This window comes from Chenopodium quinoa, unplaced genomic scaffold, assembly GCF_001683475.1.
Source record: "Chenopodium quinoa cultivar QQ74 unplaced genomic scaffold, ASM168347v1, whole genome shotgun sequence".
Lineage (NCBI taxonomy): Eukaryota > Viridiplantae > Streptophyta > Magnoliopsida > Caryophyllales > Amaranthaceae > Chenopodium > Chenopodium quinoa.
The window spans coordinates 266,377-280,802 of record NW_018742334.1 but is presented as its reverse complement, the minus strand read 5'-3'; the positions used below and the strand labels follow the sequence as shown (position 1 = coordinate 280,802).

Below are 14,426 nucleotides of genomic sequence, written 5' to 3'. Positions count from 1 at the left end.
GAAATTTTATTGGATCTGGTATCAAATATATTTGTGGTCAAAGATGTGTTTTGAAAATTATAAAATTTAAAACATGTAGAATTATACAGAGTAATAACACGTTAGTACCGTTATAAAATCCGTTATTTGCAAAATTTTGTCATAGTAATTTTTTTTTTTTAAGTCAGCAAGGGTTTGGAGTAGCACAATTGCTGCATGCACTGCGCTGCTGTGCTTGTGATGCAAACTTTATGAATAGTAGTAAACTTTAATTACTAGTCTAGTATTTTATTTATGCTGTTTTCATCAAGAATTCCTTTATCAAGAAAGATGCCCTTCTACGAAGCATTACTTAACCTTATGCTATGCATACTCTGCTGACAACTCCACCATTCATTAAGAGATCGGACTTCTTGTTTCCTGAAGCCTTGCTCACCAAAATACTTGTTCCTATATTTGGGGCCTGGCCCTTATAGTCCTAAATTCTGTCCAATATTATTCTCCAAATTTTTAATTATGATACGTTAATTTTCTAATCAAGTCCAAAACTTTGCTTTTTAAGTTTTATCAATTCAATCTAATATGCGTGCATGGTCAAACTAAACTTCAAGTTGACAGAACTCCCAAACAACCCTAGCTTGAAGGCCGGGTTGATCTCCATGAATCCGTATGTGCATACATTGCATAAATTCTAAACAATATAGACGTATAGTGATTGAAAGTATCACTTATTATTATGTGATGAGTTAAATTTAATTCGCAACCTAGCTAACATAACACTATTCTAAACCGTTTATTAATTGACATTGACTAGCTAGACTCAGATAAGTTTGCCTAAAGATAGATACAACTAGTATCACCAGGGATTGATTAGTAGTACAAAATTATCTTTCCAAAAGACTTGGACACATTCAAACACAAATTGATTAGAAATTGGATACAAGCCAAATTACGAAGTATATAACGTGTCAATAATGTTGCTTCCTGATATGGTTTGAACTACCAAACTAATAATAATCCCAACCTTCACGTCTAACATCTTGTATATCATCTTTCTTCTTCTATAGCAATTTAAGTTAAAAATTGTTGCACAAATTAAAGTGGAAATTTGGACCGCCCCAATTATATTACCCGAGTATTAGCTTAGGCTAAGCACTCAACCTCACGAGTTGAAACATAACTATAGGAAATGCTACTGCTGTATGTCTGTATATGTAGAGCTTGAATCCCTAACCATGTTGGAACACATGCATGTCATCTTCCAGTTATACAAAAAAGCTAAACTTTTTTGTAATAATTAATCAAAGATTGTATAGTCTAAGATTGACTAAGCACATTAGCATGATTCTTGAACATTTACATAAAGTAAGATCTTCTCTAGGAAGAGAGAAAAGGCTTATCAAAAGACTACAATTGACACAAATTAAAAGATAAATAAAATGCTTATAAAGAAAGGCTTTCCTAACTACGAGTAGCACTCTAGCAATTAGCGTTGAATGTTAACTATATTCTAAAGCATAAAATCGTCATTAGTGTTCAATAATACTCTTCAAGTAAAGAGACTAATTATGACCTTAAATAAAAAGGTTAATAATTACATACCCAAGTTCTATAACCAAACTATCAATAATTAGTACTCGTACTTTGTATGAAGTATATACTATGTATAAAACTCACCAAGTACGAATTGAAGTATAAGACCATTTAATATAACTTTATGAAATAAAAATACTATATATGTACTTGTATTAGTGCTATCTAGACTTCAAAATATATGGGAGATGGTGCATTTTGTTTTTCTTTTTCCTAAATAAAAAAAATAAAAATATTAATTTGTTCTATACGCTCGTTATTTTTACTCATTTACTAAAAAAATGTAGTAATGAAAATTAGTTTATCAAGACGTAATTATGTACAAGTCGACCTTAAAAAAAATCACTTGCAATATATTAATGTAACACGGTCTTATACGGATCCGGAGTTTGTAGAATTGTAATTAAAATTTCTTTATCGAATCAAATGACAGTTACATTATTTAATAAACCATTCTTTCTCGAATAGATCATCACTTAAAACCTAACTAGCTACATACATATATATGCATAACAGTAGCTCGGAACTCCAAATCATTTTAGATTAACGTCAATTAAAAGATTAATTAAGATCATGATTTGCCACAAAAATTAGAAATTGTGCTATAGATGATTAATAAATTAGCAACACATTATGAGCATGAATTTATGTGTAAAAAATGCTTGCCATAAGCTTGCTCTTTTACCACTTTTAGTGTCTGCCCTGTAGCGGTTACTATTATCCATGCCTTTGCCTCAAACTTCGTTTTTTGATTACAACATTGCAATTGACAGCAGTAAAACTGTAAAAGTGACTAGAAAAGCAAACTATGCCTGTACATGATTGATTAAATTTGTAAATTTTTTGATTAAAGGGCATGTTCTCTTACGTTGAAATTATGTTCAGTTCAGTTCAGTTCAGCTCATTTCAGTTCAGTTCAGTTCAGCTCAGTTCAGTTCAGCTCCTAATTTCCTTCTCTTATAAAATATTCATTTCAGTTCAGTTCAGTTTAGTTCAGTTCAGTTCAGCTGAGTTCAGTCAATGAGAATAGACCCGAAGTAAGGAGTTTTAACCATCTCTAGATTATTCTTATAGAATGATCCGATTAAACTTTAACCATAATTTAAGACGTAAGGAGTTTCCATAGTAGAGTCAATTGGTGATAGTATGAGTAACTCCAGTGAAATCATCTCTCTATTCTCTAATTTGTTTTCCAATATAAAGCAATCACAAATGGGTACAATGAGCTCTAATAAAGAGGCCCACTTAATCAAATGTGACACAATACTAATATTTAGGAATAGAGCACTTATTTTTGTGTGTGTAATTGGATTTACTAGTTCAAGTATAAAGGAAAAAAACTTAAAAAGAGAGAGAGATATAAAAGAAGATACTAGTTATATTACGAATGGTACACAACATACTTATAATACGAATGGTAATGATGCTTAATTTCGCGTCTTGATTTACAACTAAACTACTTATAATAAGAATGGTACACAACATACTTAAGTTGTGGCATTTTAATATCTCAAAATGTGTGTGAAAGAAAGAATCTGTTTGCTTTGTTAATTTTTGTGGTAACCCTACTACGATTTTCTTGTCGTTTGTCAGGCATTTAATTTACATCAAGTAGTATTTAAAATATATGGAGGTGTTTGAATTTAAACTATGACCTTAGGGGCCAGAGATCAAAGCAGTGTAGACTATACTGATAATAAGTTAATCCATGCATATCATATAATCGATGTTGTATCGAAGTTCTTAATTAATTTTTGGTGCTATCAAAGTTCTTAAATTTGAGTACAAAGTTCACTATATTCTTTAGAATCTTTGGTGCTATGTCTGCCGAAAGGGGATGAGTGTTTGTGTCCCTTTAGCTTCTTATACTCTTTTTATTAGTAATATAGCTAATAAAACTCAGGTAATTTACAAGTTACTAATTGCCGACTAATAGAGTACACACTAGCTAGAAGTAGAAACAAACGAACTATCGTGTTAGGGCTTGTTCTGATTTATTGAATTGGGTTGAACTAACTGAACTGAACTAAATTGTTTATTAGAGAAGAAAATTAGGAATTGAACTGATTGAAGCTAAACTAAACTGATTGGAGCTGAATTGAACTTAAGTGAAATTAAGCTGAAGAGAATATGCTTTTAATTAACAAAGTTTCGTTATACACAATAGACTTCACATGAAGCATTTAATTTCTTTTTTTTTTTCTTCATAATAATTCATAAGTCTAGTGATTGTTTGATATGCTCATAAACTAGCTTAGACTACTCATGGATTAAATTGTGAATTAAACAACAATCAAGGTCCTATCTTTGATGGATAGGTTGGTGTTAGTTTATACAAGAAGTACTTCATATGCACATTCCTAAGTCTTGATCTATATATAATGTGCATGTTATGTATCATAGAGCTGAGGGTGAAGTATCTCTCATTCACGGGCTCACATAACAAGCAGTAGTTAGGCTTGATTAGTTTAGAGCTAGACTGATTAATTATACGAGTAGTAGTTAAGCCCTAACTAACGGTCAAGTCCAAGGACAGGATAAGAGTTTGCTTCAATAAATTAATGAAATTGGTCAGATTTATTCCATTAATCCAAATCCAAATTGTTTAGCAGTGTATTTTACGGTTAAGTATATTTGTTATGTGGGGTCTTTGCCAGATTGAGCTGTTAGTGTTTTTCAAAGGTTGAGTCGAGTATATAGCGTTAAGCGTTGTATCATCGAATAATTAGCTCCAACTTGTCAATTTATAATGTGTTTTAAAATCAAATTGAATATTCATTACAACTAACACAAATACACGATGACGGTCCCTAACCAACTCACGCCGGCATGTTTGGATAACATTATGGGTGCCAACGAGACGGACAAATCTGAGTACAAAATAAAATCATCTACCTAGGGCCTGTTTTTATTGACTGAACTGAACTGAACTGAACTGAGCTGAGCTGAGTTGAATTGAACTGAACTGAAGTGAAATGAATATTTTATAAGAGAAGGAAATTAGGAGCTGAACTGAACTAAACTAAACTGAACTGAACTGAGCTGAACTAAACTGAACTGAACTGAACTGAACTGAACTGGACTGAATTTCAATGTATGAGAATAGACCCTTACAATTTTATACTCTTGACTCCAATTAATTACATAAATTTTACTTGGTTTGAATCTAATGGAATTTACGTAAACTTATCTTAGCGTTATTTGAATTATTTTAGTTGTGAATTGTACTTTGTATTTGAACAAATACATGATTTTGACCGATATACACGTCAATACACAATTTTGACTATTAATATTGTTAATTTTCAATTATAATTATTATTAAAAAAATTGGTATTATGAAAATGAAAGATTTTTCTGTATGACCAAGATTACTCGAGTTACTCGAGTTACTCAATCAGGGGTTACTTGAGTTAAACCTGACCGAGTAATCTCTCAATTAACTTTTGACCGAGTAACCTATCAAGTAACTCTTGACCGAATAACCCATCTAACCGAGCTAACATGTTAGAGATTCCGGGTCCTCCATAAACCTTACGGAGCACCGGTTCTTTTAAAAATTGGGTACATCATTTAAATATTTAATTAAAGTAAAGAAGATCGATGAGGAAGAGAGGCAACTGTCAAAGTCTCCAAAAATACAGACTTGGGTCAGTAGTCATTGATCTTTATTGTCAGTCAGCATTGTATCGGCCACTCATCAATGAACCACAATATATTCAAACTATATTCTACAGTAAAAAATTTCACAAAAAATGCAAAATAGCTCAAACAGAAACTTCTTCTTATTCTTAGTACTGTTGGTCAAATAGTAATTCGTCATTAACAAAACTATTTAGGCCAGACCAATATATTCTCTCTTGTCTGCAATTATATTTGGTAAACAATTAAACAAATTATCATTAACAGTAAATCTTTTGCTTTCTTTTTTATTTTATTTTTTTGAATTTGAATTTCTGATTTTATTGGAAACTTCATTAAATTCTCACATTGAACCACTCGCCAGCATTAAACGCGTGCGCTAAATTCTACTCCTATTTTTTATTTTTTTGTTATTTTTGTTATTTTTTATTTTTTATTTTTTTGTACTCTGTATTTATTTTTGTTATTTTTTATTTTTTATTTTTTTGTACTCCAATTTCAAATACTCCGTATTTCTAATCCTACCATGCACTTAAGAAGATAACTACATTTCTACTTGTATAATTTTTTTCAGGTGCCAACAAACACAATTCAATCCAAAAAGAGTAAATTTGGCAAGAACAGTAATTACATACGATTTTGGCTAATTTTAACTTGGTTTTATAATTTGATTGAAATTGTTTACTATAAAGATTAACTGTCATGCAACTGTTGTTCATTGATGAAGACAAAATTAGATGCATTTTCAATTATGTTCGATTCAACTTATTAATTTTTATTAAGTCGTGAGAATAATTTATATGCATGTTAAAAGCTTTTATACCTATTTTGTCTAAAATAAGGGTTTAGGGCCTGTTCTGATACGATTATTTTCAGTTCGGTTCAATTTAACTCTACTAAGTTAAGTTCAGTTCAGTTTAGCTCCTAATTTCCTTCTCTTATAAAATATTCAGTTCAGTTCAATTTAGTTCAGTTCAGCTCTAATAATAAGTTCAGTACAATTCATCTCTAATAAGTTCAGTTAAGTTTAGTTCAGCTCATTTTTGTCAATCAGAACAGGCCTTTTATCTGATTTACTGAACTGATCTGAACTGAATTGGATTGATTGGAGCTAAAATAAACTGAATAGAGCTGAAATGAATTGTTTATGAGTGAAGGAAATTAAAAGTTGTACAAAACTGAACTAAACTTAAATTAAGCTGAATAGAACAGAACCTAAGTTAAAAAAAGATCTACGAGTAAGATTAATCCTAACCATTTCTTTTGTAAGCTTGGTATCTTCAATTTTTGTAAGAAGGTAAAGACCTTGTGAAGTTGTGAACAAAGAAAGAAGGATTTAAACTAGTTAAAAGGGTATAAACGGATACCAGTATTTAGGTAATTATACAAATGAAAATTCAGGTAATAAATGTATTTTTAATTTTTTTTAAAAGAGATAAACAGATAATAAAATTCTCTTAGATATATAAAAATATACGGAACACATAGAGAAAAAACCCTAGCCTCATTTTCTCTCTTCTCTCTCCTAAACCTAGTATCCATTGTCAATTTTAAAGGGTTTATCTCCTTCGAAAGAAAGGGTTTATCTCATTCGAAATACAAGGTTTTTTCGATCTCCTTCGAAAGACAAGGTTTTTCGTACTCCTTCTTTGTGCTTAATTTGGTCTCCGGTTGTGCGGGGCTACTATTGATTGTGGCTTGGATTCGGGTTACGGAATCAACACAAGAATTTACTTTCTCACAAAATTGCGAAGAGACGGCGAATCCACTCAAAAAGTTGTATGAGACAACGAATCGAGAATATGCCGATTTGTTATACTACCTCCGTTAAATGTTATGTGCAACTTTGGGGTATTATTTGTGAGATATAAAATATTCCCAAGTTGCACATAACATTTAACGGAGGTTGTATTTATGTATTTGGATTCTTAGCCCTTCCCCAATTAATTCTTGTTTGATTTTGTTAAATTCGTTTTCATTATCGTTCATTGTCAATTGTAGATGCCGTATGGCTTATATTAATGAAATTTAGTGTCCTTTAGAACTTTTTTCAAAAAAAAAAAAAAAATTCTCTAAGATATTTTCCTAAAAAATAAAAAATAAAAAAAAATCTCTTAGATATACACCTAAATAGGCTAAATTAAAGTATACTTGATGAAATTAATCTTCTAATAGTACTATTTTTCCACTTTAATGAATTGGACTAATACTTGAGGATCCTTGTTACATCTAGACATGAGTCAATTACAATTTACAAGTCTTAATCATTGTTAAAGTAAATTATCAAGGCCAAACCCTATGCATGCATTTTTTTTTTTCTTTATTAATATGTGGTAAATTGCACACCAACTGTCCCTCCTAGTTATCTTGCCTTTCTTGTCTTAAAAAAAAAAAAAAAAAAAAAGGAAAAACCCAAACAGGCAAACATCCATCATTTTTAGAGACTGCTGGGACTCATTTCTGCTTGTCCACTTCAAACACTCAATAGGGTAAGTTAGGTTAGAGAGAGAAAGAGTCAATTTTAGAGAGAGAATTTCACACTCCACTACTCCACTGAGCACTGACCTTTTTTTTATTTTTAATTAAAGCACAAATATTCATTCCAAACAAATCTTTTGATTGGATACCAAAACTAATTAAATTTGTGCTTTTTAATCCAAAACCCAAAACCTCAAAAATCCCAAAAACACAAAACCATAAACAACAAACAAACTACAATGCCAACAACATAAACACAAACCAACTTGGTGATTATCGAGTAACAAAAAAAACCCAACCAAAAAAACATTACAAAAACCAAATTAACCCCTTTAGTCACCCTTAAACCTTCCCAAAAAACCCTAGATTAATTAATCAAATTAATCATGTTATTATTGATCTTGTTCATCTTCAACCTCCTCTGTTTCGGTTCCCCTGTTTTTTCAACATCAAACCCAGAACTTGAATCACTTTTGACCCTAAAATCATCACTTGACCCATCAAGCTTACACCTTTCATCATGGTCCAAGAATGGTGACCCATGTGGTGGGACCTTTGATGGTGTGGGTTGCAACCATAATGGTCAAGTGGCTAACATTTCATTGCAAGGAAAAGGGTTAAATGGTCAGCTTTCTCCTGCAATTTCTGGGCTTAAACATTTGACTGGAATTTACTTGCATTATAATTCTCTAAGTGGTGAGATTCCTAAGGAGATTGGTTCTTTGTCTGAGTTGGTTGATCTTTATCTTGATGTTAATAATCTTTCTGGGGTTATTCCTCCTCAGATTTCTCACCTCGATAATCTTCAAGGTTAGTTTTTAACTTCTTGTTCTTGAGTTTCTTTATATTTGAACTAAAACAGAAAAATAATCTGTTCTTGGTGTAAAAGTTTTGAACTTGATGAAAAAATTGTTAATTTTGTCGTTCTAAAAAGTGATTTAATTTATTCAATTTCTTTTGTTTTCAGGAGAGATTCTTTTTTACTTGTTCATACTTTTTTATTTTTACTTTTTCAAAGTGTTAAAAATGTGAACTTGGTTTTTTTTGTTTTTTTTTTTTTTTTTTTTTTTTTTTTTCCAATTTAGTGGTTTAGTGTTTATGATTTATGTGTACAAGATTGATCTATATGGATATTAACATAAACTTCATGAACTAAATTTAGTAATGTCCCTGGTTTTTTGTACAATCTACTCCTGTCTCCTTGTATACTTGCATGTTCATGAGAGAGTTACAACAAAAAACAACAAATTTTATGAACATTTAATATATATTTTTGAATTTTTTTTCTGTGCAAACAGTTTATTTAAGATAGCAAAGTGGTGTTAGGTAAGTAGCATTAATTTCTAAAATTCAAACTTGTTTCTCTTGTTTAGTTGTACTTTCAAAATGCAGAATGTATGTTCTCTTTTGCTTACATCATTTCAATTTCTTTATTTTTTAATTTTTATTTTTTTCAATTTTTAATTTTAATTTTAATTTTTTTTCTTTTCAGTTCTGCAATTAGGCTACAATCAATTAACAGGAAGCATACCAACACAACTGGGATCTTTGAAGAAGCTAAGTGTTCTTGCATTGCAGTCTAATCACCTAACAGGTGCAATTCCTGCAAGTTTAGGACACATAGAAACCCTACTCAGGCTTGATTTGAGCTTCAATCATCTCTTTGGTTCAATCCCAACACCCATTGCAGAAGCTCCGTTGCTCGAATCCCTTGACATTCGAAACAACACTCTTTCTGGCAATGTTTCCCCTGGTGAGTATAGTCGAGGAGGTTTAGATGTACGCAACCTTACTTCTAATCGGTTTAGACTGCATTTATAGAAACAAAATGCTAGATTGATTGATGTTTATTTTGTACTACTTGATATTTTTGCAGCTTTGATGAGATTAAATGAAGGGTTTAAGTATGCAAACAATCCAGGATTATGTGGAGTTGGTTTTCCTACTTTGAGAAGTTGTCCTGATTCTGATCACCTTGGTCAAATTAGGCCTGAACCTTATGGAGGAGGGGCTGCAACATCGAATGGTTTACCTAGGAAAGAAATCCCCGAAACAGCTAATGTTAAGCTTCCTAATTGTAGCCAAACTGAATGCTCGAAAACCACACGAAAAAGTTCTCATGCTTCTGTTGCTGTAGGAGTTGTGGTTGTGATCCTTGCATTGTCACTTGTTAGTGTTTTCATCTTTGCCAAATATCGCCGTACAAAGCAGAAACTCGGGAGTTCATTGGAGTTATCTGACACTCGTCTTAGTATTGATCAGCCTAGGGATTTCTGTAGGAAAAATGGGTCTCCTTTGATTAGTCTTGAGTATCCTAATGGATGGGATCCTTTATCTGATGTTAGGAGTTTCAATGGGTTTTCAAATGATGTGATTCAAGGGTTTCGGTTTAATTTGGAGGAAGTAGAATGTGCTACTCAGCACTTCTCACCATCTAACTTGTTGGGTAAGAGTGGTATGTCGGCTGTGTTTAGAGGAGTCTTGAGAGATGGTTCAGTTGTTGCTGTCAAGAGGATCAGTAAGAGTAGTTGCAAGTCTGAGGAGTCCGAGTTTCTGAAGGGTTTGAATGTTTTGACCTCTTTGAGGCACGAAAATCTGGTTAAATTGAGAGGCTTTTGTTGTTCAAGGGGAAGGGGTGAATGCTTTTTGGTCTATGACTTTGTCCCTAATGGGATTTTACTTAAGTACCTTGACCTGAAAGATGGTGATGCAAATGTCTTCGAATGGTCTACTCGTGTCTGGATCATTCATGGCATCGCCAAAGGTTAGTTCTGTTTCCTCTGCCTCTTCATATTTTAGGGGTTTTTCAAATGATTAAGCAACTGATAACTCTAAATTGTAGGGTGGTTTCAGATGAGCATCTTACTTAATTCATGATTGTCAGATACTTTACTGTCCTGCACCTAAATTAACATGATTTTTGGCTGTTTTCCTATCTGCAGGAATACAATATATGCACACCTCCAAAACCAGCAAGCCAGCGCTAATTCACCAGAACATTTCAGCCGAGAAGGTTCTGATAGACAAACGATTCAACCCTGTGCTAGCTGACTGTGGCCTCTACAAGCTCCTAACCAATGACACCGTGTTCTCAGCACTTAAGGCGAGTGCAGCAATGGGATACTTGGCTCCTGAGTACACCACAACTGGCAAGTTCACTGAGAAGAGTGATGTCTATGCTTTTGGCATGCTTGTGTTTCAAATCATCTCAGGGAGGAGGAAAATAAGCAATTCCATTCGTGCTGGTGCTGAATCACTGCGATCTCAAGAATACGTGGATTCAAACCTTCATGGAAAATTCTCAGAGTTTGAGGCAGCTAAGCTTGCGAAAATAGCTTTGAGTTGTACCCATGAATTGCCTAACGAAAGGCCTTCGATGGATACAATCATCCTAGACTTAGGTAGCTGTACTAATTGTTATCGATCTCCATGACTTCAGGACTAATTGGTGCTAATTAAGTGTCATTATCTGTTTAGAATTTTCTTGTCTTCAGGACTAAATTAAGTATTTGTTTCCTGGAGTCAATTGTGATTTGTAGACTGTAGGTACTAAGTGTCATTAACTGAAGTGTTTTCTGGCAAATGCAATGAGAAAAATGTGATCTTCTGTTCTTAGTAGTACTTTGATTCTTCTTTCAAATTCATATTCTTTTGCATGGTAATTTATTAATTTCATGTAGGAAGAATCATTTACTGTCTTTATAAGTTAATATTAAAACGAATATGGAACAATAAATAATTTTCATTTACCACAAGCAAAGTTTGTTAATTTTTTTTAGTACTAAACATAGTGCTAGCAAACTTTACCACACATCCTATGAGTACTTGACCAAATGGTAGCAATTTAAGAATACGTGATAAAAATCTTTTGGTGATTAATGTTTGTCTTAACTAATGTACAGTACTATACATTTTATTTTTTACATGCAACGAACCTTAAGGGTCATATACTACCTCCGATTTTTTTTAGTTGCAATTTTGGGGTATTATTGAGAGAGATAAAATATTCCAAAGTTGCAACTAAAAAAAATCGGAGGTAGTATATCATATTTCTTTCTTGTTTATCCAAAATATCCATCTTATGGTTATACCATTATAGTATGACTTGTCACTAATTCAAACCATAAAAAATTATGTGAACAAATTTGCTGAGTAATTAATTGAAATGTCCTATCAATATGGAATTTTATTGAACTAATAACTTCACATTGAAGCAAAAGTCTTAAAATTCCCTGAACTCATTATAGGAAATCAATTATTTTTTGTGTCTTTATCTTTAAAATCAACTTCACATTAAGATGACATTAATCTTTTTTTTTTTTTTTTTTTTTTTTTTTTGTCTCTAATGGCATCATCATCACACATTCAAATTGCTGTTTTTTCCTACTTAGGCAAAAGTCTTTTTCATAACTATAATTTCCTTATTTTTGTCATATATAGTAGAATGGTCCAATATAAATTACTATCACTAATCTTTTATTTTTTGCTTTTATTTTGCTAATAATAATAAAACAATCTCATTTCAAAAATTAAAAAATGCCAAGTTCTTGGACCACTGTACCTTGACGTTTATATTTGTATGTTAAGGCCAAGAAAGTTTTTAAGTTCCCAAAATGGAGATATATTAGCATTATATTTAAAGATTGTTGCACACAAATAAGTAGGCACATTGTTTTATGCAATAGAAAAATAACAACAAAAAAGATAGAGAAAACACAAAGAAGAAAGACAAACATATAGGGCAATTCTTTTGAAAAGAGCTTATAAACAAGTAGTAGCACACTAGCACACCAAACAAGTTTTAGGAAATCATGTGACAATCACATTAAAAGTACTTGTATATTTTAGTTGTCTTACTCTTTGTCTTTCCTCTTCTTAACTTCTTCTATTTGGCATTCTTGCTAACACATTTTCAATACCTTTTTTCATGGGTGATGGTGTAGAGGAGAGGTTTTGATGGAGACAAATTCTTATAGAAGTTGCAAGCTGGTTATTTGAATTGGATCGATTTTATTTTGGATTTTCTACGTTATGTGTATCGAATAACTTTCAATTCATTTGTTGATGTCATTTGGCTAATTGCAGGTGAGAACAAAAAAAATAAAAATAGAAAAACGAATGGTATTTTGCTATTCACTGAAGGAGGAGAGATAAGAAAAATCCCTTAAATGAGTCCAAAACGTTTAATCCTTAGACCTTAGGGATACAAAGTGGAGAGCAATGTATAATTATTGTTTTTGATAAGAGAAATAAATATAATTAGTGGTGATATATATCAATATAATTTATTGTTTTTTATAAGAGAAATCAATATATTATTGGTTATACTATTCTCTTGTTATATTGATTTCTTAGTATTTTCTTGAATATTCTTCAAAACTAATATAGGTATTAAATTTAAAAGGTGATATAGGTAAAAAGTGACCTTTCATATCCAAAAAAAAAAAAAAAAAAAAAAAAAAAAGAAAAGGTACCATACTAGTATTTAGATGTTTAACTATTTGAAAAATACTTTGTAGATAAGTTATAAATTTAAGTAAGCCAAGAAAAATCATTATCAAGCATTTGAAGGAATTCTAAACTTAATATTCATTTTTAGTTTTGAAACTAGAGTTGATGAGCTGGGAACTACTGGGCCTTTGAGATGATTGGGCTTGAAATTGGATGGAACCTTCATGTACACAGGCCAACTCGCACAACCTTACGATTCGTATACATTTATAAATCCAATAATTTTGGGTTGGTATGAATCCAATATTGGAATATTGGTCACTTGCATAATCCATTTTATTGAGATGAGCAATTATTGCATGATCACGTACCAATAATCTTCGTCCTCACCAAAGGGTGGTTATCAATTATCATAAGAACTAATTGTTACAGTACAATTTACCAAGGAAATGAGTACCATTTTGGAACCATACAATACCTTCTTCCTAATTATATGGACCTTTATTCTTAGCAAATTTTTCTTTGTGTAGGTCATATACATAATACTCCCTCCGTCCCAAAAAGAACGACTCATTTGGGTTGATTACGCGGGTATTAAGGAAGTAAAGTAAAAATAAGTAAAAGTATATTGGAAAGATAAATTTACATGGGTTTGTAAAAAAATAGAGAGAGAAAGTAATAAAATAACATGGAAAATGAAATTTTTATATGGGGAAGCTAATTTTGCACAAATATTGTTGCAAATTGGTGGTGTTTTAATGCAAATGGGTCATTCTTTTTGGGACAAAGTTTTGACCAAATGGGTCGTTCTTTTTGGTACGGAGGGAGTATCATTTTAGCAAGATCAGATTAAACTTTTATATTTCCTAAAATAGTCATGACCTAACTGATTGAAATTTGATAGATCAATTCGACTAAACTATTATGTAAGGTACACCATTATATATAATCACATGATTATAACATGGTCTTGGAATAATGTAATGGAGGTAGTAGAACTTAAATAATGTCTTCTTTGGGAGAAAGAATTAGGCTAATCAAGGGGAAATCGAGTTCATTTTCTTTGCAATAATGCATGCATGATATGAGTATTACATTACATACTACAAACTCTTACACCATTAAATTTATCTACAATTCCTTATCTTTACTTTCAAAGAATCTAATAATAATACAATTACATACCATAGATTATACTCATGCCATGAACCAATAATAATGCTATGAAAACAATACTTTTGCTTATTTCATAGCATTAAACAAGGTAATTATCCATCCCTTTC

At 31.6% G+C, this 14,426-nt stretch overlaps 1 protein-coding gene across 1 annotated transcript; it reads left to right on the top strand.

Annotated features, from left to right (window-relative positions):
* Positions 1-7,295: 7,295 nt before the first annotated feature.
* On the top strand, positions 7,296-11,310 carry LOC110692615 (probable LRR receptor-like serine/threonine-protein kinase At5g63710). Its single transcript, XM_021869644.1, has 4 exons — positions 7,296-8,502; positions 9,185-9,445; positions 9,569-10,456; positions 10,635-11,310. The coding sequence occupies exons 1-4, from the start codon at positions 8,079-8,081 to the stop codon at positions 11,123-11,125; spliced, it is 2,064 nt and encodes a 687-aa protein (XP_021725336.1). The 5' UTR covers positions 7,296-8,078; the 3' UTR covers positions 11,126-11,310.
* Positions 11,311-14,426: the final 3,116 nt, after the last annotated feature.